This window comes from Lutjanus erythropterus, chromosome 4 (genome assembly GCF_056507025.1).
Source record: "Lutjanus erythropterus isolate fLutEry1 chromosome 4, fLutEry1.hap2, whole genome shotgun sequence".
In the NCBI taxonomy this organism is placed as follows: domain Eukaryota; kingdom Metazoa; phylum Chordata; class Actinopteri; order Lutjaniformes; family Lutjanidae; genus Lutjanus; species Lutjanus erythropterus.
In genome coordinates, this window is record NC_139320.1 from 12,517,035 (window position 1) to 12,543,148 (window position 26,114).

The 26,114-nt window shown below is 39.7% G+C and overlaps 1 protein-coding gene across 1 annotated transcript in view; it reads right to left on the bottom strand.

Moving 5' to 3' along the window:
* Positions 1 to 269: 269 nt before the first annotated feature.
* tlcd2 (TLC domain containing 2) overlaps positions 270 to 26,114 on the bottom strand; it is a 29,961-nt gene continuing 4,116 nt past the window's right edge. Inside the window, exons 3-4 of the mRNA XM_084716999.1 lie at positions 25,657 to 25,739; positions 270 to 2,168 (exon numbers count right to left, since the gene is read on the bottom strand). Of these exons, the coding sequence (XP_084573125.1) occupies positions 1,788 to 2,168; positions 25,657 to 25,739 (464 nt within the window). The 3' untranslated portion in view covers positions 270 to 1,787. The remainder of the gene's footprint in view (positions 2,169 to 25,656; positions 25,740 to 26,114) is intronic.

The following is a 26,114-nucleotide window of genomic DNA, read 5'->3' on the forward strand; positions in this document are numbered from 1 at the left end:
ACTGCAGACTAATACACCATCACGGACCACTGAAGGAAGACATACAAACCATGAAAACATTTAAGTCACTTTGTACTTCAACACTCCCTAGTGTCACTGAGCTTGTTTTGTTTGCCTGTCATTTTACAGGTTTCAAGTGTACTAGGGCTGGATATTGGCGCTAGATAACCTTATCGACCAAAATAACCCAGTACCAAGTAGTATCCACCTTTTCCAGTCAAACAATACCTGCATTTTTAACTTTTGTACCCAGATCTAGAAAATATGGTTTTGCTCATAGCCAAGCATATGTATTTAAGTGTATTAAATGCAGCTGGCAGTTCAGTTTACAGAGATGCCTCCAAAATATTCAAAAGTATGTCTACACCACATCTCTCTGGCATCTGATGAAATGAGAGCATAAAATGCAGAAGGGTTTTGAATGAAGTAGAAAAAAAATTAACTCCTCTACTGGTATCACTTTAAGGGTACCACTAGCATTCTTTATTTTTTTTTTTTATGATAACCTGCCATAAAGTGTACTCACACTTGCATTAGGGGGAGCCCTCTCTCCCTTTGGCCACTGAAATTGATCCATGAGGCAACTAAATCAGAATCTACTCAATTTCTTTTTGTTCCTCCAACGTTTACTAACACAGCGACCTGGTTTGTGGACAGTACGGTACAAGCCATTTTAAGGATTAGGGTCATATATCATATATACTGTTATTATAATGAATGTAAAGCCTGCTATGACTGATTTATTGCTGATTTTTTCATGCTTTATATTTTTTTCTCCTAGATGTCTTCTCTATTTTCTAGCCAACAAAATATCATTCTGCTTTGCATTGTGTCAAAGTAAGTGCTACCATGTATTTAGCTTTAATTCATTATCATATTACAATATCCTCTCCAGTCAGTTATTGGTATTGGCTGGATATCCTTCTCCTTCAGACAAATACAATTTTTAAATATAGTTTTTTCCTTTATGTTTTTCTTCTCTAATAACAATGAACCTGCCAAACACTGACAGCAAAGCTTGTTGGAAAGAGGTAAAGGACTGTTACAAGCTTTCTGAGGTAGCAGGCGGTTTTTAGTTGAGGAGATTTGGTGGCAAGAAAAGATATACATGTATATTATATATATATATATATATATCCCCTCTGCAGTGCTTGTTTTAAAAAAGAAGAATGTTAAGATTCCACTGATTTTTTTACTCAGTGGTAAATATATTTTAAATAACCAACCCACAACAATATAGTGTGTATATAATATATATGAAAAAAGGTTATTTTTATGGTATAACTAAAGATAATTTGTACTTGTTTCCTATGATTTCTATGGAAATATACAAACAGCGTTGGTGGGAGTATCTTCACTTACCATAAGCTACATTTTAGAAAAGGTTTATCTCGAACACCCTGTGGGACAATAAGGCGTTTGGTGTCGTTTTACAAGGCCTTACACTGTTCATAAGAAGATTCCTCCATCTACCATTAGCGAGGCACTAATGGCACTTAAGGATGCTGCACCGCACACAAACACAAGCCTAAAAACTACAACTAAATGTAGCTTTTAGCATAATGGTTGTGTGCGATCTGTGTTTGCAGTAAGGCCGTCTGATTACACCTTGTATGCATGTACCTGTATAGTATGAGAGAGAGAAAGACCCTCCAGCTTTGAATATATTACACACAAGCAAAACGGTACCAAATCTCAGCCACAGGGTGTTAACATACAGTAAAGAGTGTGTTTTTGAATCTGATCCACCTCCTCATGTCCTTCCCTCCTCTCCTCTGCTCTCCTCTCTACATCTCCTTCTCTTTCTTGGTGTCCCGGGTGCTGCTCTTCAAAAAGTCGCTCCTGAGTAGCCGATAAAACAGCACAATGTTCATGGCAGTCATGATGGCCATACCCACGCTGCCCAGCGTGTAGGCCAGGAGGGGCACCTTGTCCCTGTTCAGCACCAGCCAGCGGGTCATCCAGGCCAGCGTGTTGATGCGGAACACCACGTATGTGCCCAGGTTGATCATGCTGTTGACACGGTACAGCGTGCCTTTGGCAATGTTGGCCATACGAAGCATTTGTCTGAGGTGGAGGAAGACCGAGTTGATCTCCACCAACAGGGCCACCACGGCAAAGCCCACGTAGCGGCAAGACAGCACAGAGAGGCCGAAACAGGTGATCACCTACAGAGGAACACAAAGAGGAGGAAAGAGTGCAGCAAGTTAAAGCATGATGATGATTTGTATTAGTTCCCAAAGATACTGAAGAGGTTAAATGTTTGATAATTTTCATTCTGGACCCTATTTATGGCTAATAAGGACAACACTTTTTGAAATTTGGTCCAGTATGCCTGCTTCAAACAATAAAATGAACAGTTAAGAAAAACTTTTTTTAAAAATTTTATTAAACAATTTTTGTCATTGCCACTGATGAAGTGTTTATGCAGATAAATATAACTATTGTTTTATTGCCCAGGCCTACTTATTTTATCCAGTGACCATGTGGAAGGGCGCCACACCACTTATTTCTGCTTAGCAGTGCTTCTGAAAGTCTGTGTGGTGACTAACAGAAAATCTCCACAAGATGGCAGTAACATCACTCAAAACAAGTCTGAAAGCACAGCAACTCAACAAACCCCCATCTGCTGACATTACACCGAGAGGTCAGGAGAAAGGATTACATACAGTACGATAAGTTGTGACAGAAGTGAAGGCCGCTGTCTAACACATTCACAGCAGCTGTGTTTGCAGGTGTGAAAATTGGATGACAGAAATGTGTTTATACCAAAACAGACTGTTCAGCCAACTCTCCACAGGAGCTGGCACCCACTCACACCAACACATTCACCAGCTTCATTCACACTCAGAGCACACTCAAAGTGTGTTCAGACAGATTGTACTTTAGTTTCAGACTTGTCACCACCAAAGCCGCCATGTTTATAAAGCAAGAGTGCACAGTGGAAGTGAAGGGGAGGCAGTGAAAGAGCACGACAAGTAGAGAGCAGTCCAAAACAGCTCTTTGGTTAGCTAGTATTGGTCATGGGATACGCTACGAGATGAGAAAATTACCTTTACCATCAGTCATGACTCAGAAGAAACACAAAAACATGAGAGGTTTCCAACTGAGGTCACAGGATGATCTCTCTATTGCAGCAAACAAGTCAGGTGATGGGCTGTCGTAGATTAAGCAACAGGACATGAGGAAAGTCAGGAGCACACTAACTGGTCATTACATTATGTATCCACTATAATGGATGTGCCCTGGACTCAAAAAGGTTCAAAGTTCAAAAAGTTTTCTTCATTGGACACATTTCAGCTCCTGCAAAAACGTTCGGAAACAAGTTCACGTTTGTAATTGTGTGTCAGTCTTGGCAGTATTTCTTATTAATGCAGCAAAAAGACACTGATCAGCCTCCTCCTAAAACATCGACAATTTAAAATGTCAACAAAGTGGTTTGGGGTGAAAAAATCATGACCCGGTTACTCAAGATAAACACACAGACTTAGTTGGAAGCGGTTGTGTGTACGAAATTAGTTCAGGTAGATTCTACTGCAGAAAGAAAGTAGTTCCTACATGAAACTGCTCACGGAAAGGTCTGTGGATTATTTTAACCAACGAGGTCATGATTTTTGTAAAGAGACACTGCTTTAGAAGTTTTCAAATGTATTTCTTGGTGGTTGGACCAACACAGGACTTGTGCCATTTAGTCCCATTATACTGGAGAGAAGGCAGACATCTCTAAAACTATAAGCAACTCACACCAAAACTGTATAGCTGGATAAGTAGCACTACAGGCCACAGGAAAAATATGTATTTTTGATTTTGGGGTGAACTGTCCCTTTAATGACACCACCACAGAATTATTATGGAAAAAAAAAAAGAAAAATAGAAAAAAAAAGAAAAAAAAGTCTGAAAAGATATATTCGTTCACTGTAAATTCTGTAGCTAAACAATAAAAAAAGTGATTTAAGCAGCGTGTGACTCACACACACACACACACACACACACACACACACACACACACACACACACACACACACACACACCACTAATCACAGTTCAAATCAAAGCCTTCACCTGTTGTCAGCTTATAATGACAGTGATGACAAGCAATGTTGGTGGACAATTGCAATGACGACAATGAAAGCGCTGCATTTACTGCCTTGTCAAAGTCAGAGCATTGGCAGTTATGTCAACAGGACACAGCGCTGGTGTGAGGTGACACTAGGTCATTTACCTGTGACATTCCTCTGTGTTAGGACAGGTGCCTATATGAGAGGATGCTGGGTCTAAAAACAAGGTGTGTACCAGGATCTAACTGCACTATGTGTTTTGTTATCATTGCAGTAAATATATTAATCTGTTGATTGATAAGCAAGTAAAGTTTTTGTGTATAGCACCTGTCACAGACACAAAACCACAGTGTTTACTTTGATAAAAGACAGACTGTTAAAAACAACATAAAAAAAGAAAATGAAAAACAGCACAGAGATTGACAGTTAAATTACACAGCAACAACGCAGCAGCACTGCAACAACAAACACTGGGGACAGAGCGCAACAAATAAAATGTAGCAGCTACTTAGACATGTAAACCAACAGCCTGTGTGAATCAAATCGTTTTCAGCTGCTTCATAAAAACATCACAGGAGTCTTTGGATCGCAGTGGTAATGGGAGAGCATTTCACAACTTGGGCGCAACGGCTTGAAAGGCATGTTGACCTCCGGTTTTATAGCAGGTTCGAGGGACAGTCAGTAGGTTTTGGTCACAAGACCTCAGAGCCTGATCGGCCGCATAAGGGAGGAGGAGGTCAGCAGTATACTGGGGTGTTTGACCATGCAGGGCTCTGGAGATTAGCACCAGTATTTTAAAATGGACACAGAAGTTAATTGGGAACCAATGAAGAGAGGATAAATTAGGTGTGATACACAGGCCTGAGCAGCGGCTGTATTCCATTACAGTTACAGATAAAAATGATATAATCAGATTACAGATACGTTTAGTAAGAATGGGGATTATTAGTAGGATTACAATTTTAAGTTAAAGAATAATATATTACCATGTACAGTGCACACACAGATGTTAATTCACTATCATGGCCTCTAGTGGAAAAAAAGGCTTCAATGGGTGGAAATTTCACCATTTTTTGTCTTTAACTCAATCAATAAATAGCACACAACAAAAGAAGGAACAGCTGGACAAAGTAATAAACCTACGACAAACATAAAACACTCACACACTTTTAAATTAATCTGCATCTATGTTGATAATTAGTTCGTTTTGAGTCATGTCTTAATTTAAAAAAATTCAGCTTCTTAAATGTGACTAGTTCCTGGTTTCTTTAGTCCTACCTAGAAATAAACTGGGTTGTGGACAAAACAAGACATTTGAGGACGTCATCTTGGACACTGGTCAAGATTGTTCACCATTTTCCAACATTTCATGGATCAAACAACTAATTGATTCATTGAGAAAATAAAAGACTCATTAATCAATGATGAAAATAATTGATAGATGCAGCCCTAAAACACTTTATTAGGCAAAACAATTTCACCACATCTTATATTAAGGTAATCCAAAAGTAATGGAGAGTAACCAAGTTGCATTACTTTAATACTGCAAATCTTGGATTATGTTACCAACTACATTTTTTAACAGGTAATTAGTAACTATATCGGAATCCTTTTTAAATTAACCCTCCCAACCCTGGTGATATTTGATCTCTTGTTATTTGTAGTGAAAAGCCAGACAGTTGCATTTTGGACAGTTTGAAGATGGTTCACAAAGGTTTGATTCAAAAAGCTAAAAAGAGTGTGACAATAATCTAAATAAGAAAAGCGTGAATAATCATCTCCGTCTCTTCCTCGGTCACCATAGATCTTAATTCCTCAGTTGGCAAAAACAAGAACGTACAAGCTGGCTGACATGATTATCAAGAGACAGCGACTGGTCAAAGATGACACCTAAGTTTGCTTTACAGAAACACTCAATGACACTAAACTCCTCTTCAGGAGCAATTATAAGAGCCTGTGTCTTATTTGCGTTTAACTGGAGGCCACTGTCAGCCATCCAAATCGCAATGGCATCCAAACATTCATTTAAAAAGGTAAACAGCTATCCCTCACATGCACCTCAAGATCTTTGGTCCCAGGAAATAGCTAAACGATTTAATAACGTGTTCCTTGACTGAATTCAACATCTTTTAAACAAACGTGAATAACATTTTTGTAAGAGCTTTTTATCAGCAGAGATAAGAGCAGACAGATAAGACAACATATGTGTAGAAGAACATATACATGCGCTCACGTTTTTCTGTTTATAACTACAAGAGAAACACGTGAAGCGATGGTCTGTGTGTCGTAAAAATACCCACCCATGTTGGTTTAAAACAGTCAGTCTCCTCTAAAGTTTTATTGACAAGCCTATTGTGAACTGGGTCGTGATGATTAGTCAAAAAGTCGGTCCCCAGAAAATAGTTTGGGAAACACGGCACAGCAAAAGCAAAGACACCATCAACTTTTAGGACCCTTATCTGTTACCCTGAATACTTGTAAACAAGACCGTACACTCTGATTAACCTGTGTTGGTACCCACATACACTCACACACACCGAGGCCAGGCTGCAGCCTCAACCACATCATTCAGCGGTCTTTTGACGTGGCTCATCTACAGTCTAATCTGATCTGGGAAGATAAAACACAACAGAGCACGGGACTGGCAGGGTCAAAACATACGCTTATACAACGCTAAGATACGATGATGAAGACAAATTCAGTAACAAAGACCATGTGTTTCTTTATTATGTTGTAAACCTGGAATCATATTAAAACGCCATTACACTGAGACTTTATGGAGATTCTTCTTGAGGTTTCTTCATTTATAAGTGGGATACTGTTTTGTTCCTCTTGAACATGTAACTAGTTTTATGGTGGTAATCTCTCTTTTATGGTATTTGAACATACTCCATCAGTCATTCCTTACCTAACCTTGCTGTAAACACTGATAGCAGGTCACAGGGCCATAACGAACAATGATATGTAACCCACAATAAAGTTGACACCTTCATTTCAAAGCTACCAACAGTAAACGTTAGTGGACAAAATGGACAGCCACAGTGTTTGCAGCCTCCCAGTTTACAGAGGTGACAGTGACCTGATCTCACCATGCCAGGCCATCATCAGGTGACAATGGCCCCATGGGGCTCAGCAGCCAACCAGATAGCAGCAGCAAGCCAAAACTCATCCTGGCTGCTCTCTCTGTGAGCATAGATGGGGCCTCTGTTCGTCATCCATTAAGGACAGGGGCCAACTCCCACACCCTGTTCTGCTGTCAGCACCGCGAGCTGAGAGGGTATCACAGTAATCCCCCCACCAGACCCTGGATCCATGGGATGATTACAATGATTCAGCATTAGCTGGATTTGCCTGGATAAGTCCTGCATAAGCTTGGATGACACATACAGCAGCAGCAGCACACTACTGTCCAACTGGAAAGAGGACAGACATAAACACATGTGTGACATCTGCAGTGGTGGACAAAGTACTCAACCCCAGTACTTGAGTCAAAGTATAGATACTCCTGGTCAAATATTACTCAACTAGAAGTGAAAGTTGCTCAGTCAAAATTTTACTTGAGTTAAAGTACTAGAGTTCTTGCTTTTAAAACTACTTAAGTATTCAAAAGTACATGTTTTTAAAAATACTTAAGTATTCAAAAGTACAAATTACAAAGTACATTTTCTAATATCAGTACATGCTGTATTGTTTTCACGCATTTACAGAAGTTTGTAACTCTCTGAAACATCTAATGATGCACTGACCTGCTTGTAGAACCACTCTGCTACACAAAGTCTATAGAAACACGTCATTTTCTGATGTAACTGTATTAAAATCACATCATAAAATCAGACTGAAGCCAACTGTAAGTAGTTCTCCAAGTCTGTTAAATAACAGATTTCTTTCTGTCTTCAGGATCAGTATATACATAAATTATGTTTTATTTTTCACCAAGATAAAAACAATCCAACTTTAAAAGCTACCTGGAATAATGAATAATTATAATAACATCTTGAGATTTAATTTTGTTTATCTCCTGCCGTCACCATTACCGCTTTTTGTTTGAATGAAAGAGGGAGAGTTTGCTTGTTCTTGTTAAGGAGTGCCTGGATGACGTATTTCTTTTACATCATTCCTATTTGAAAGGAGTTATTGTAATTGGTTTCCTTCTGTGAGGAACACAGCATGTGACCAACTGCATTTTAGAAAAGAAAAAAACAGCAACAGCTGACTTCAAAGATTAGTCAAAAAGTAACAACAACCTTCCTAGAAATGTAGTGGAGTCAAAAGTACAATATTTGTCTTTGAAATGTAGTGGAGTGAAAGTAATAAGTTTCCAAAAAACAAATACTCAAGTAAAGTACAAATACTCAAAAAATGTACTTAAGTACAGTACTCAAGTAAATGTACTTCACTACTGTCCACCACTGGACATCTGTCACACCACACACAGCAGGGTTTTAACCACAATGGCAGCCTATTAATAGAGATGTAGCAGTGCTACTTCTTCAAATGCATTCAATCTGATCTAATTTAATTCAAATGCCAAGTTAAACCATTATTTTAATTTAATTTTTACCATTAGAAGGTCCAATCTGTAAGATTTACAGAGATTTACTGAAATAAAAATTAAATATAACATTCATTAGTATGTTTTCATTAGTGTATAGTTATAAGAATCATTGTGTTTTTGTTTCATTAGAATGAGCTGTTTAGATCCAGAGGGTGTGGGTCCGCTTCCAGAGGTTGTCATGTTGTAGAATCCTGTTTCTACAGTAGCCCAGAACAGACAAATGAAACACTGGCTCTAATTACTGGCTCTTTTTTTTTTTGACACATGTTTCACGGCCACCATAGTTTCTCCAACATGCTTGGAAGGGGAGAGTACTAGCAAGATAACCACTAGATGGTCCTTTCAGGTGCAAAAAATCATGAAAGAATTAATTTTACAATGTAGCTTTAAAGCAGGAAATATAATCTATAGCTCTTACATTTAAGGAGGACAATGGGCTATAATTGCAAGTGCCAGAACAGCTTTTGGACTTTCTCATCACATTGTTTTGCCAATTTCTTTTTCCAAGTTCAAGAATGAACATTCAATCTAAATCCTTAACAGGCATGGAAGTTATTAAAATGTTCAGACAAAAAAAAAAGAAAGAAAGAAAGAAAGAAAGAAAAGAAAATCTGCACACCTGTTATTCCAGTGTTTTTCAAACCTTTTTGGGATGCCCTCCTTTCAAAAGCTGAAAAAATATTCATGTCCACCCAAATCAATTTTTAACAACACTGGGAATGAAACGAATAAAAAAGGATTCAAAAGTTGAATTTTAGTGAAATAAAGGTAAGCAGGATAGAATCAGCAAACTCTTGTTTGTTTCTTTTCCGTACATAGATCATATTCATTCCACTTTGTTTCACTCTTTATTTCTCCCCCGGTCTTCCACGCTCCCCCTACAGTGGCTCTGCCCCCAGTTTGAGACCTGCTGTGTTATACAATCGAAAGCTGCAAAACATCTACTAAAGGACCTTGTGATGAGTTTGTTTTGCCAAGTGCCGTTTCCAAACTCATGAATGAACCTTCAATCTGGACTCCTAAATTATAATTGGGTTTCATACAGCTTGGCAATGGCTCTGCATGTAGATGCATTAAAGTCCACCTCAGGAGGAGTGGAGGAGAGTGGGGTTAAGAGCCATGCAAACCAAGCTAAGACATGAGGCTGCTCCTGCAACAGGAAACCAGGTGCTGTTGTGCCCACATAGAGAAACCTGCTTCACTATAACATCCAGGATCAAGGTGTGGTGAGCAGAACAGTTTTGAGCTGACAGGATGCAAAACTCCAGCAGGATGAGGGGAAGTGGACTCTGTGTTTACATTAATGAAGAAACTATAGTTTCTCATTTCATTATGCAACCCTGTGTTATGTGATGATAATAAATTACCTTGATAATATCTTGATCAATAAGTTCAACAACCTGCATTACTACAGATAGTGGGCATTTGTGGTACGAAGACTGAGGAGGGTTGGACTTAAACTGGGACAGAAGAAGTATTATTTAACCTTTGGACTGCACTTATGTACATTAACCTACTATTATAACCACTTGCATAAAATCGAAGCAAAGGGCTGAAAAACAAGGTGGTGTGGGTGTTTGTTCCTGCGTTTTCTCCCTGTGGACTCAATTAGATGTTCTCTATACCCTGGTGAGGGACCTTTATGTCCCACTTTCAGGGGGGAAACACTGGGTGCAAAGAGGGTAGGTATTAGGAAAGTACTGTAAACAGTGGTATGAACATGGTAAAACCTGATTAGAAAAAGAAAAACACTCCGGCATCGAGGGAAAAAAAACTTTCATCCTTCAAAGTGACTTTTAGCTTCAAAAGTGGGGTAAAGTTCCCATGATAAGAAATCTACTATCAAGAATCAATCAAACAGGAAACTCCACTGAAAGCTTGTTATACAATCTCATGGTAAATGTTAAATAATTCTCCTTTTATCCTTGTAAGAATGCAGGCATTGATAAGCGTTTGTGCTTTTGAATTGAGCCACTATGGTAATGATTATTCAGAAGGCAAGTGGACAGGAACCCCAGGTCTAGATAAAGCTGATAAAAAGATCAGTTTAGCCTTCAAGATGATTGTAAAGAAAGATAACACCTGAGAAGCTGCTTACTATGTCAAGGTAACAGCCTAAGGTGCTTCTTTTTTGCTTTTTCAGTTGTTGAAAAAGAAAACCTCACACAAACCTGTCCTCTCTCTACTGTTTTACTTTTAAAGTATGATGCTTGCTGTTAATTGCTTGTTTAAGTATTCTGCAAATATTTTATGAGTCTTTTGCAAATGCATAATCGTCAGTCTCCACATATTAGTAAAAAGTTCAGGGACACTGTCGTCACTGTAGATAAAAACTTTCTTACTAAATTCTTTCTTATTAACTAATCGAACGCTGTCAAAGTTAGTTCACAGACAGACATAAAGGGTGACCAAAAGCAGAGACATTAGCCAGACAATTTTACATCTACCATAGTGAATTGAGTATTTATGTTGACCAAATCAGAGTTTGTGATTGTTGGAAAAGTGGAAAGACTGACCAGGATGGTTTTCATGAATTTTATCTTGTTTCTGTCTGTTAACTTTGAAGTGTGTTTACGGAGTTAATGGAACGATTAAAGCTCGTCTTACTTCTGTAAAAGAGAGAAACCTGAATTCAGAAGATGATCTGTTGTATTTTTCTCTTTAATAAGAAAAATATGTGTGAGAATATTTCATTTTTTAACATTTTGGAAGTTTACGTTGCGGCAGCTCGGGCACATCTCACAGCTTTCATTTTCCAGCTAAATTTTGAGCCATTGCTATTTTTCGATTTTGACGCTCAACAACACATCAAGATGACATTTTGGCTTGGTGTTTTGGCCTACTTCTCTTAGTGGGGTTGGTGTTTGCCTCCTGACCAGTGTTTTTCCTTTGTTTTGCCTCCAGCTAACACTGTAACACTGAGGTGACGTTAAGGTTGAGGTGGAGATGGTTTGAATGTTTGAGTATCATTACTCAAGTATGTAGTGTTGCGTCCCTCCCTCTCCACCTGCAGTCAAAGCTGAGGGTCATTAACCTGATGTTGTAGCACCTGTTACGCCGCTACCAACCCAGTCCGCCCTGCTCTCAGTCTCCCTCTCTCACCCTGAGGCTCAACATTTGCAGGTTTTGGTTTGTTTGACATTTTCTCAGACTGTACACACCTACACACAACACAGTTCTCATAAACCCATACAATTTATATTCTAATGATACAGCAAACTTAATTTAAAATTTAAAATTTTGTCTCGACTCCTTGTCACACACTTTTTTGTTCCGACAGTCAGACACACATGTAATTAAGGCCTTACATGTCAAACCAGTTTCCCTGCCTTCAGCTGATAACTCACTGGCTGGCACAGTCGGTCAGAGGAGAATTTCAAGTTCAGTACCAGCACAGCACGTTTATTACAACAGACAAAGTGAGCTTTGAATGATAATGCAAGCATGTAAGAGAAAAAAAAAAATGATAAAGGGTGGCAAAGAAGGTGAGGGAGGTCATTAACCCCGGAGCCTGATACATGTGTTTGCGTGCATGTGAACTGGCAGGCAACATGCATTATACAAAATATGCTGCCTCTCAAGGCTCAGAAAGGTCACCTGTGCCAGGATGATAACAGATGTGTTCTAAACAGCTGGGTGGAGAGTTTAATATCAACAGGTGAGGTGGCTACACCCCAGAGAGAGCTTCAACACCTCTCACTAGACACACACACACACACACACACACACACACACACACACACACACACACACACACACACACACACACACACACACACACACACACACACACACACCTGTGCTGTATATTCAATAACTGCACACAGATGCCCATGACAGCACATTCACGCCCATATTTGTTAAGTGATGATTAAATGCATCGTGAACACAGTGCCTACTTTACCTTGTGACTACATGTGTGTGTGTGTGTGTGTGCCAGAAAGAGCTCGGGGAGAAAAACCACAATGTCAGCAACAGCTTTTCAGAAGTAATTCAAGCATTAGAAAAAGCAAACCACAACCATTTAAGATATGTTACCATCAGCACTGACACATGGAAAAGACCGTCTGTCATCTCTTTTTAACAGCATCAGTGTTTGGGTTGTTTGAACTGGAATAAAAAGGCGCTACTGCTGTGACCCTGCAGCTGGCTGCCATTTAAGGAGGTTTCATTAGATCATCAGATACAATATGTCAGTAAAAACAAAAGAGGAAGTAATCAAAATGTATTTACTATACTTAAATTATATATAACTACAATAAATATAATGTCTTAGTGTCACTTATTATGTATAAGAAACTGCTGACATTTTTTTGTGCTTTGAAGTTTTTTTGTCACTAAAAGTAGACTTTTCAACTGTCCCCCTGTTGTTTCCAGGTGGTTTTATTGTTTGTGCCACTGTTACAAGGATAACACCAGAACACTGGATCATTTCCAATTTCTTCAGAGTCAGAGCTCAACTCTCAACGCTCAACACTCGCGTCAGGGTGGAAGGGGGAGTAATGATATAAGGAAACATGAGGAGAAAAAGCAGGACTTTGTTCGTTAATTTATTCTATGATGGAGACATCATTTTTGTGGGACAAAAGTTGTGCCCTGTGGCAGACAGATGAAAGTGAGGCTTGTACTGAATACATCTAAATGCAGATGGTGTCACTATTTTAAAGCCATTACACTGCAATCAACATTTACTTCTATACTACTATAATAAGTTAAAGTAAAAAGGTTGTTACTTTCCACTTTACAAAGAAGGCAGTCACATATGATAAAATATAAGTGATGTGTACTTTATTTTATCAGCTGTGATTGAAAATTTATTTCAATCACAGCTAATTCCCTGACTACAGCACAGGATTGCCCTATGGTTTCTTCACCTGTCTAAAGATGACCTCTCCATCTAATGGCAATTAAGTTGTAATGGGGAAATAATATTTTTTTTATGTCTTTGCTCATTAACAGAGCCTTTTAGTTTCAATGAGTCATAACACACAACTACAAATTACATGTTGATGTCACATACTAGGAGTAATTAGTCTGCATTAGATCATGTTGCCTGTTCCACCCTCCCTCTACTTGGCCTGTGTGCCAGTAATGTAGTGTGATGTAGGCCTGAACAATTAATCTAAATATTACTGAAACTGAGATATGATGAAGTGCATTATCCAAGATCCAAGAAGAATAAACGAAGCATTCTGGTTCTACAGAGATGCCACAGGCTACAAATCCTAATTTTCCAGATGTAAGGGAAAAAACTTACCTTTCCCACTAAAAGCATGACAATTTTGCAAACGCAATATCTGTCAGAATAATCACAATATTTTTGCATACTGGTCAGCCCTGTGTAAGATGGCAGACCCTTTACAAACAGGGGATGCTGAATTTGGAACCAAAACTACAGTATTACCAAGCATCATTCTGGCTGAAGCCTGTAACATTCACAAATAACCTTTTTTTTTGGCAGGACAAGAGGCAATAACGACAACTAACCACAGCAAGAAACCACATACCACCAGAGATACTAAAACTGTGCTTTGCAGATGCACCTGTGACTCTCTTTAACACGCTCAAACAGTGGTGGAAATGTAACATTTGGATACACATGCAATGATGATAACTGTATAAGAATTTAGACAGGGAGGCAGGAAGTAGCTCCTTAATACAGGTCATGAGGGGACAGGAAATGACAAAGTGAAGCTGAGGGAGAGGAAACTAATAGGAAGCTCCACAGAGATGTTAACCATCTGGTCATGGATGGGGATAATGAGCAGGTGGGAGAGTCTTACAAAAGCTCCAAGTCTGTAAGAGAAACTGGATGGAAGGATGTGCAGCTTGGAAACATGAGACAGTAACGATTATACACACACACACACACACACACACACACACACACACACACACACACACACACACACACACACACACGCACACTTAGAGGACTGGGGGATGGCGGTCATAACTATTATCATGCGACCTGTGTTAACTCCCGTCAGCTGACAGCAGTCCACTTTAGTGCCTCACTGTCACAAACATCTGGTGAGATATTCACCGGATGTTCCCAAACACAGTTAGTTAGGGGAAATATGATCAATTAGCTTTGCATGGGTATTCATTTGTAACAGTGTGTTTCCTATTTCAAATACATGCTGAGAGAATGAGTCTTTTTTCATGTGAGACTTCAGGGTGAGCTACTCTGTCATATAGGTGTGTTTGGGTGAATCATGGTCACTTGAGGTATTTAGGCACTGGGTGTGAAGGGAGGAGCAGTGGTCTGCATTGCTTGCACTTGAGTTTACTGCATGTCTCATCCATTACCTCACTTCTCAGAGCGACCCAAGAAAAGTTAGGAGCAGATGATGGGTTTTCCAATGAATCTGAACGCTCATTAAGGTCAGGAAGCACCAGAAAGCTCTTGAGATCTGATGATGTTCCTGATTGTTCACGGGTTGCAACACTAGCAGTTCTGCAGTGTTTTGTTTATCTTTGACTGCAGAGAAAAGTAGAAAAAATATGAATTCCTTAATGAATGAACAATGACACTGATTATATTCCACTGCTGCACCATGATTTAGCTTCCAAAATGAGTATTAAATGCATATTCTTACAAGAATAGTTGGAAAATATGTTTATTGCCTGTTTATGCTGAGAATTGGATGAAAAGATTGAACACTCATGTATATAAAGAAATATGTAAGTCACAGCCAGTTACCTTAGCACAAAGATAAAGGGAGACACAAGGAAACAGATAATTTGCATCTGCAAGTTGTCCTTTTAACATTTTTAACATTTTTTTTTTAAGATATAAACATTAACTTTAGAGGTGAGATGTTGCTACCTTTGGACGGGGCAAGGCTTGCAGTTTTTACTGTTTCCTGTGTTTGTGGATCCACTTGCACATAGAGCGCTGCAGGGATGACATATTTTTGTAGGCCAACCCTGAAGCTGGCCTTGTTCCGGTTCCCTCCACAAAAAATAAAACAAAAAAAAAGCAATGGGATTTTTCCACTTTGATTTTGAAATAGTGCACAAAATAAGCTCTATGGCAAGTTAAGTGCAAATGCAATCGCCAGAAGTAAAAAGCTGACATTAAGCTGTAAACGAAGTAACACCACTTAGTGACTAGTGTTCGGCATGATGATGTTTAATGCCCCCTGACAACCTCTGTAGTCTTATTTAGCAACTTGATGGCAAATATCTTTTTTAAGACACGTAAAGGCTTAAAAATTCATGAAGAAAAAACATGAACATCTCTTCAGCTTATGTTAACCACAAACCTAATTACAAGCAATTAATGAAAAGCCCATTCAAAAAAACCCATTGACTTCAAGAGGAATGAACCAAAGGTGCTGATATGCTAACTGATTTCTGCAATTACACCATACAACATACAAAATATTGTACAAATAACTTTATAGTATAATAATTTTAGCACTATCACAGCCAGGAATTCTGGGGAAATGTGAGAAACAAACAAAACAAACCCTTGACAATTACTAGAGACATGTCAGGTTTGCTATGAAAAACAACACCATAAAAAGGGCTTGAAATGGTTAACTCCATTTACTACACATGTTCAGTGTGAGGTTGTTCCTACACTGCACTCTCACATGCTTGCACACCCGCCCACGCTGCTTTTGGAATCATACGCAAGTACTCTGGTATTCCCACAGCAACTGGATCTAAGCCAAGTTGGTTCTCCATCTTTTTTTATGGTTCGGTTCGAGGCCGTTAGGTGTGTCACTCAGGGAGGACAAATGCGCATCTCCTACTTTGCCCCAGCTTGCTTTTCAGTAATGACAAGTAGCTCACCATGTGTCAACTTCTCTCAGTTTTCTAATCCTGCTGATGGATGGAAAGAAAGCCTCCACAAACAGCATTCCTGGTTGTTATGCCAACTGCGAACAAATGCCACCTCCTTCCATAGGGCATCCTGATTTTCCAGCCTCTAGCCTCTTTGAAAAGCATGGTATGTGTGTGTTTGAGCGAGTAACACCACTGCTCTTTTCTGTTTACCTGAAGGCCGAACACAGTATACTGTAAAACCATATACGGCTCCCTCACACTGGCCTGCTGTGTTCAGGATGGATGGCACCTGCATCTGTTCATCTTAGTTCCACTTCACACTAATAACTTCGATTTCACAATCAACCTTTGATAAGCACTTTGATGGGATTAAAACCAAATATTCTGTTTATCCACCCATCCACCTGCTATTTCTCAACTTTAAATTGCAACCCAATGCTAACAGTTTCCTGTCTTTACAGTCACAACAGGTGTTTGTTATTCTAAGAGATATTTCGTAATGGTGTGCAGTTTGAGAAGGCACGCATTGTGCAAGTTTTCCCACTCTCTGGACAAATTCAGACATGTTACACACTTCTAATGATTTCAATTCACTCTTTGCTGCTGTGTAATTACAACATGTCAGCAAATGTCTACATGACTGGTGAAGACAAATCATAAACACACATCCTCAGAGCAATTCTCAGGCTTCTAATAGTCCACAGTGACTGTTTTCCAGTGCCTCACAGCAACATTTCTGTGGCTGAGATAGAGACAACAAGCTCCACCTATCAGTCTGTAGATTTTGTTGTTTGGTGTCTTTGCATTAGATGAGTGTGAACTGAACAATGGACAAGGAAATTCCTCAGTGTCAGAAAATCATACCATGAGAGGAAAAAAAACAACAACACAAAAACGAAATATAATAGGCCTACTACTGGATTGTGGAGGCTCTCATTGGTTTGTAGCCATGTGAGGGGGTGGTACAAGCTGCAGAGAGTAGGTGGACGAGGGGGGATGGGGGAGATGTTTTGGCAGTCATACAAGGATAGGGGGGTTGTGAACAAGGCAGCGTGTGTGATATATGGAGTGGAGCTGCAGCACAGAAATGTTTTGAGGGGGTGCACACATTTCTAGAAGCCCTCTCAGGAAGTGTGTCTCTCTCTTAGGAGCCTGAGGTTCATGTGGAGACCAGATGTCTGTCCTCCTGTCTGGATATACACAGAATGGGGGGGACCTCCTGAGGGTTCCCCGCCAAAAAGACGAGACTGCTGAGACACACACACACACACACACACACACACACACACACACACACACACACAAATCATGAGCATTACACACCAAAAAACTGATCACCACAAAAATGTTCTATTTTTCAACATGTGCCTCTCCGCCATCTCATTGGCTGTCATTTCATTCAGAATGTGGTGTGACACTGGCTGCGTTTACACAGACAAAATATTCAGGCTTTTGCCCTTTATTCTGAAAAGCCAATTTTCCTCTTAAGCTATTTACATGCCTAATGAAAATAAATATTCCCCAAATATTCCCATTTGCATGCAGCTGTGCATACTCCGATTATGGAAAAAAGTGGAATGACTGAGCTATTTTGCTTCTTCACATAAAAACAGTATTTTTTTTTTCAAAGTTTTACACCAGTGGGCGACTTATTCAACTGTGTGGACACAGCCTTCCTCTTATATTTGTTCAACCACCTTCTTAAAAACGTCTGCATTGTGAAACTTGTCCCTATGCATAATCCTGTTGATATTCAAGTCTTTTACAATGTTTAGAAGTTGGTATATGTCAGAATATGCTGTACACCCGTATAAAATTCAGAATATTGTCACATTCTAAACAATAGTGGAAACATGCATGTAAACATAGTCACTGTTGTATCGTTCAAGGCCTTTCCACTCTCTACGTTCTACTAAAATTTAAACAAAAAAAAGTGGAGGTTACAGCAGTTCATGGTCTGCAAACATGATGTTGACACTGGAGATTTTAAAAAGCAACACTCTTTCCATGTGGTCTGTCACACCAAAGTTTGGGTCAAAAAGGAGGAGTGGCAGAGCACACAGATTGTGGATGGCTGGAAATATGTCTGTGGGCTGGCTTGCAAAAACACAAACATAGCATACATACTAAATCAACTACTGCTATAAAGGATCCTGGCTGCTTTAAGCAAGAAAAGCCAACACAAAGCTATATGACAAACCAAGCTGTACACTTCTATTTGACATTAACCCTCGACAACATGACTGTTCATGTTCTTGACAATGCAAGATTATCCACGGGAGGAAGTACATCCATCAGGAAACAGACGAGCTCAGGATATGTTCATATAAACAGCTACAGCAACAATGGAGACTTCAAACCAAGTGAGGCTGAAGGATTTCAAATCTCAGTGCTCTGCATTTGTCTGTACTTCATCCGACAGAATCAGACATTGCGGAAAAAATGTCATTCATCTCATTCACATTGAATGGGGGTAGCGGGTTTAAGCTGCAGAAGCTGCAAAAAAACAAAGAGGCTTGTGGCGGAAAACTTGAAACAAAGTTAACTTTTGGAGAAACAACATGATCATGCTACAGTTGACAGAAACATAAGACAGCGATCCAGCTTGAAAATATCACCAAAACAGGGGGCTATTCTGTTTTGTCACATAGTTTTCCTCTATCAAAAAATGCACCTGCTGTGATTTAGGCTTTGCACTTGGCCATATTGCCGTATGGATGCTGTATACTTCAATTAACTGTGCCGTGCTGTTTTCTAATCACAACTAAACATCCTCACCACAACCCTGCAGCTTATCACTGCAACACCTGACTCTGTCTGAATGTTGCCTGAGACAACCAAGCAGCTAGTGGACGCAGTAACTGAAGCACAGAAAAGGTAACTGATACATTGAAAGACAATTAGAGGCGTACAGGATAATCAGGTTCTACCGACTTGAGGCTGTAGATATTCATGGCTGACACGACATTCCAGTGACATGTGGTGTCACACTAGTGACAACATGGCAACCAAATACAGAGTGTTCCTGCCTCCCAGAGTGACATCCCCTGTTAGACATGTGAGACAGCTTCACCCTCCTCCCACAAATATCTGTTTTCATGCCTGGCAAAGTTCCATCCACATGTCTGAGGTTGGTACAAGATGAACAATCAGGAGGAAAAAGGACTGATGTTGAATTTGAAAACAAGGCAAATATGAGCATGTGAGCAACTAAGAGGATTTCCAGGTTATATGGACAAAAAACACACACACAGACATGTACTGTTGTTTCAGTAAATCTGACAGTCAGCTGGACTCATGTCAGCTGTACACTGCATGTTCCTGGGCAATATAATGTACACCAGGCCTATTCAACTAGTGGCTCACGGGCCAGATAAGACCATTTTGAGTTTTTCTGTGGTCTGCAAGAGGCTGTAAATGAGTCTGGCATGTGTTTGATATGATAAAACATAGCACATAAGTAAAGATCTCTAAGCTACTTTGAGACATCTCTACCATGGACTGATCTAAACTGATATGTTACTGGGTACATCTTTTTAAAGTATCAATGCTGTGCTGTGATTGGCTGCAATGGGAATACACCTGCTCCACACCTGCCATGTGCTCAGGCAGGCCTCAACCTGGACTGGTGGGCCACAGAAAATCATGTTAGGTGAAGCTAACAATACATTTCATGTCTCCTTTGAAGCTAAAGACACATAAAGTGGATTATGAAAATCAGATATTTCCAAAGTGAATGGACTAACAAGTAATTATTTATTTTGCTGGTGTGTCTATTATGCAATAAATGCATTGCTGTGATGAAAGAACACAATGTGAAGAGGGACTACTTGGCAAATCATTGATATTTTTCTGCCAGTTTTCCCGAGGCTTCAGAGGAATACATCTATTAACATTATACTGTAAGAGTTATTTGTAGCCAGTAACTGATAGTAATCTGTGTGGCCCACAAACCCCCAGTGATTTTTCTATGTGGCCCACTTGCTATCAAAGTGGAATACCTCTGCTGTGCACCATCCACCAGCAGGCGGAGGTGGGTGTAGAAGAAAACCCTCTCTTTAACAATAATTCATAAATTATGTTGAGTAGCAACCTCGCACACTTAACATAACACGAAACATAATTTCTACAACTGTGGAAGATTAACAATTTTGATGAATATTCAGTGTATTGATTATGGGATTCTTTGTCTCAAAGTTGCGAGGAAGGACGATAACTGTAAGTTTGAGTGTAAAAATCGATGGAACATAGAATCAGCAACTGCTGTTTTTGTATATAAGGCAAGACACAGTGCTTGAGTCTTCTCTCCATGCTGCAGGAAGTAAAGAGATTTGATTCATTACTCCGTCTTCTTCAGAGAACTCACAACTCTCACTATTTAGATGAAGAATTGTTACAAGGGTACACTGGCAGCTCCATACTGTGACCAAGCTTTTTAGCAGCCGGACAAAGAAACATTTATAGATAGAAGGAAAAGATGAAAATAATATTTACCCTTGTTGAGAACTTACTAAAAGTTTAAAAACTTGAAAACAATGACATTAAGCAGAAAGCTCATGACCTCAGACATCAGAAATCAGTAAGACAGTTCTTAGAGATGAAAGATGAAACTATAATACCAGACTCTCACTTAAAATCTGTAAAACAGCTGGGTGGATGTTGACAAAAACTTCTCATCTTCTCTCAAAAAATGTGGGTAGAATAAGGGCAAACTCCCATATCCGAAATAAAGATAGTATCAGTCAAATCCAAGCAGGCCCAATGATGTAATCACTGCGGGGGGGGTGGGGGGGCTTCTACTGAGTTTTAATGCTTAAAACTTGGATGCTCTGTGTGACCTACAATAAGCTGCTGCTTAGGGATATCTGAGTTTTATACGTTATTTTTTATTAGCGAATGTTATGACCCCCCAAAAACCTATCTAACACATATATGCTGCACATTTTACATCATGCAGACTTGAGGAAATGTGACTGATGATTAAAAGTGCTATATTTAACTTTATTTGTGACAGGCCACTTGGGCTGATTATTGCAAATTTGGAAATGCCAGAAGGCTGTTGGGAAATTAATTACTTCCCCAGGGTGTTACAAAATCTTTTTCTCCATTTCTGTATGTAGGAGAAATTTGTACAAGTATTCCCCAACACTAATTGAAGTACAAATGATGATGAAATGTTACACGACTAAGATTGATATAAGTAGCATTGGAGAGAGAATATTTAAGAGCCTATATGTATAGGTTTGAAGCAGATAGGAAAGAGCAGATGTGATTGAAGTAGCATGTCTCCTCATGTAACCAATTAACCTGTGCCACCCTGATCTGTTTTAGAGGAAAGTCGGCCTCGTACCCCTCCTCTACGAAGATAATTGAATTCTGCCTGATGAGAGAGGGATGATAGACATTTATGGAAGGAAACAGCAAACATACTGAAAAACTTGAAACCCCTGTGAGGGGACAGAGAGAGCAGAAGAGTAAAACTGATTCACTTGGTGTTTCCACTGTGCATTATTGATAAAAATCTCAGAGAACATTGGACATACTGTTTTTCACATGCTTTCATTCTTCACGGAAAAAAAATAATCCGTCCTTCTGCTTCTGCTTGGCATCCTTCTCTTCTGGCTCATATTTTTAATTACAAGCTCACTATTTCCGAGAGTCATGGACAAACAAGGCTGTAACAGACTTAATACAGGGATGAGGGTTTTTTTTTTTTTTTTTTTTACAAGAACAGCAAACAAACCTTGGTTTTACATTAACCACACGCACTACAATTAATGCAGCTCAGCAAAAAATTTAATTTAACTCAACACTTTTGTAAACACCACGCTTTACAGGCCATACATTTATGATTACTTTTTAAAAGCCCTGCATGTTCTGTTTCTTAGACAACATATACAGCAGGCCCATACATATATCACCTCAGAGGAAGACAGAGCATTTGTGGCAGAACTATCTGGACTTCCCGTTTTCCAAAGGAAGCACGAGGTTATGGCTGACAGGATCTCATCAGGCGTGAGTGACTGTGGTAGGGCCAGTCTCAGACTGAAATAAGAAGCTGTAATCTCCACTTCAGTCAATAACAAGGGAAAAAAAAAACTTTCCGTGGAATGTTTGACTTTATTATTTCTCCTGGAACTCGACAACAGGGACCAACAAAACTCGCGTTACACCTCACAGTGTTTCACTACATGCTTGTATGACAGAGAAAACCCCTCGCAGTAGATGAAGACACCAAGAAAAAATAACAGTGATGCCAAAAGAAAAATAATTATATGTGCATTTGAGGAGAAAAGCAGTAAAGGAGTAGACAGGAGTCAAAACAGTGCATAAAAGCAGAGGAGGAGGAGAAGAAGGAGAAAAAGTGAGATGTGGGACGAAAAACATGCATGGGTTTGAAAGTACAAAACATATTGGGCAACAGACATAAAAAGTAGACCTAAAAAAGTAGTATAAAGTATAAACCCTTTTGCACATTTAAGAAAAATTTGATTATAGCTAGCTGGAACGGTCAGGCTGATTAGAGCTGCAACAATTGATCAATTATTAAATTAATCAACACCTATTTTAAAATTCGATTTGACTCTTCTCATAAAGAAAAAAGTAATATTATATAGAGACAAAGTATTTGTCTCTACATGTTTTAAGTTTGCATATGTCATTGTCATGACATGCGTCCAAACAAAGCTAGATTACACTCAAGCACTGTAAGAAAACAGGATGATGAGCAGGGATGAAAGATCAATCAAGGGGCTGCCATGTGAGGAGGGGATTAACTAAAGATCAACCTGCTGCGACTGACTGTTCAACCAGCTGGACCTGCTTGGTTCAGTGTAACACCCATTAGTAAAACTCCTACAACTTCAGATGGCCAGTACACTCATGTTTGCAAGCCCTGACTTGAATCTCTTGCTTTCGAACTCTTATAATCTAATTTATCATAGCTGCATAAAAGGAGCAAGAAAATAGCCAACACAACATAAAAGAAACGGGCCAGATGAGGACAAGCTATCAAAGGAGCAGAAGGAGGCTGGTCTTTCAGAGAGACACATGCAATCAGACAAGAATGAATGAAAGTCTTGATGACAGTACAATAGGAAAACAGAGTTATTCAAGAGACAGAAAGTTAGCTTGCTGAGAAACACAGAAAGCCATGTGAATGAGGAAGAAGTCCGTCCCTCCCACACTCTAGTGACAATCTGGGGCCAGCTGGCCTGGCCAAAGCATCCATTCACTTGGCCTCCAGGAAGTGAAGGAGAAAAAAAAACAAGACTTTCAGGAAAGAAGAGTGGATATGACTATCTTCTCTCAAACTCTGTTAGGCCTAATCCACCAAGAACTGGGTGGTGCTGGAGCTCGTTCCCACAACTAATGCCAAATGACTCACGTATTTCCTCCCACAAAACACTGGTCTTCACCTGGGAAAAAATGATTCAGGTGTGCCTTTAACCTTGTTTAGAGACAAAGGATGTCACAGACCAGTACAATCATCACCAGACAAACCAATGTTAGCTCCTGAGCAACCAGAAGCATCAGAGGAAATGGGGACATTGACATTTGTAGAAATTAGCAAAATTTACAACAAAACTATAAATAGCATTGGCAAAATTGTTCCAAAGGTTAATCAGTCATGCATTGGAAAGTTTGCACAGGCAAGCCATGACATGCACAATAAGATAAAGACACAATAAGACAAGATAACTTTCAACATAACATATACTGCCTCGGCTACAGAGCTCAGTGACAACTGTGTTCATGGAAACAGTGATTCTTCAGAAACCAACAAAGGAAACCTCGGAAAGAATCACCATTCTCTAACTTTTCTTACACGGAAATATTTGATCTGGCATGGTAGAAAGAAGAAAGAATTCCCATATCTTATCACTCAGCATTAGACGTCCAAAACCAGTTGAAATGTGGGCAAGTTGATAAAAACTTTTGGCAGTTTCCTAGTACAGTGTCAGCCTCCATGTTGATGTCAAAACCCTCAGTGTGCTTGTGCAAGAGAGATACTGAGTTTGGCATTTTAGAGTTGTTTTGTATCTAAATACACGGGAAAATATCTACCAGATAATAAGATTGTCAAAAGTATTGAAACGATCTACATGATCTGCAAGATCTACACGCTCATGTATCAAGTGTCTTTTTTCTAATCCAGTTTTGTATCAGAGTTTAAAATTCTGGTACACTTGAAATGCAGAGATGTGCAGAGTGATATTTATCAGGACAGAATGTGAGCTCATACTGTATGACAGACTACATGCCTGTATTTATAAATAAAGTATGTGGCCAGTTAAAGCATGTTTCTTTTTAGAAATTTGCAACTGGAATGTCACCATACAATATACATTTTATTTATGTAGCGTGAGCCATGGCCTCAGTGACCTGATTTCTACATTCAGCAGAGACATACTTCCATATACTTTAGGTTCAAACATGCCTGCATTAACATACAAAAATGGTTGTTTCTGTACTGTACAAATCCACCCCAATCCTGTTAGAGCCACTTCTAGTAAAAATTTTAATTAACAGCTCTTGTGAGGTGAGTAATGCACTACAATAACAAGATGAGAGCTTGGCAACAGACAGTGATACACAACATCAGCGCAGTCTTGGATGTAGGTCACGCAGCCAGAAGCAGAGAGAGAGAAAATATTCAATAAGGATCCAGTTCTATCTATGTTGCCACTTCAGGTCATTTCCCTGTTAATTCTCGCTAAGGTTTAAAAGCAGGAAGAGGGGGGAAGGGTCGACTGATCTGACCTGCCCTTCCCTCAGGAAAATATCTCCCATCATCACCATCTCATGAAGATGCCTGGCTCTGATGGGAATCTGCTAGAAACGTTTGTGTAGTTAAGTGGACGGGAAGGGAGTCGGGTGGAGTTCAACTTTCTCAAGGCATGACAGTAGGTTGAATGCTTGGCAGAGGAGAGGGGGTGATCACACTGGGTTGATTGTCTCTTTGTTCTTCCCTCACTTGTTCTTTGTGACTAGACAAGAAAGACGGGTATTTTGTCTTCCCCATGTCTGTGCCTCTGACAGGTGTGCTGGGGTTGTGGTGCATGATTTGTCTGTGCAGTATGTACTGTGCACTTCTTAGGGTTGGTGGGTGCATGTGGAGGATTTATTACTCAGATGCAAAGGTTAGATATTCTACAGTTACGGTCAAGGTCTTTGCCCAAAAGATAAAATCTTAGACAAGAGCTTATGTCTAACTGTGACTGTATTTCTTTTGAGACCTACCACCAAGTGATGAAAGAGCAGCTCCCAGGCTTGACTCAGCTTCTGGTTCAACACCATGTCAAAGAAGTCATAGATGAAGTAACCTGTGGGGATGGACAGCATTCAGTCAATGTTAATGTCATCTTTACGTTCAGCAATTCATTAATTACCCAAACGCAACAGATTATTCTGACAATAGAAGCCTTGAGCGCATCAAGTGTGTCGGAGGGGGGCTGCTTCCATGACGACAGCGATGGCAACCAAGATGTGTCTTGGAGAGGGGCTATTCATATCCACCAACCCCACCCCTTCCCCGCCACCAGCGGTAACCATGGCGACAGCTATTCAGAATGCTGGAAAAATAATGAAGTGTTGAGGACGGGGACGAAGGCGTGCAAGGGAGCTCGGGGCTTTGGTGAGGCGTGAATTAACCTTATTATGTTGGAAATTTGACACCAGGACCCTCTGGTCCATATGGT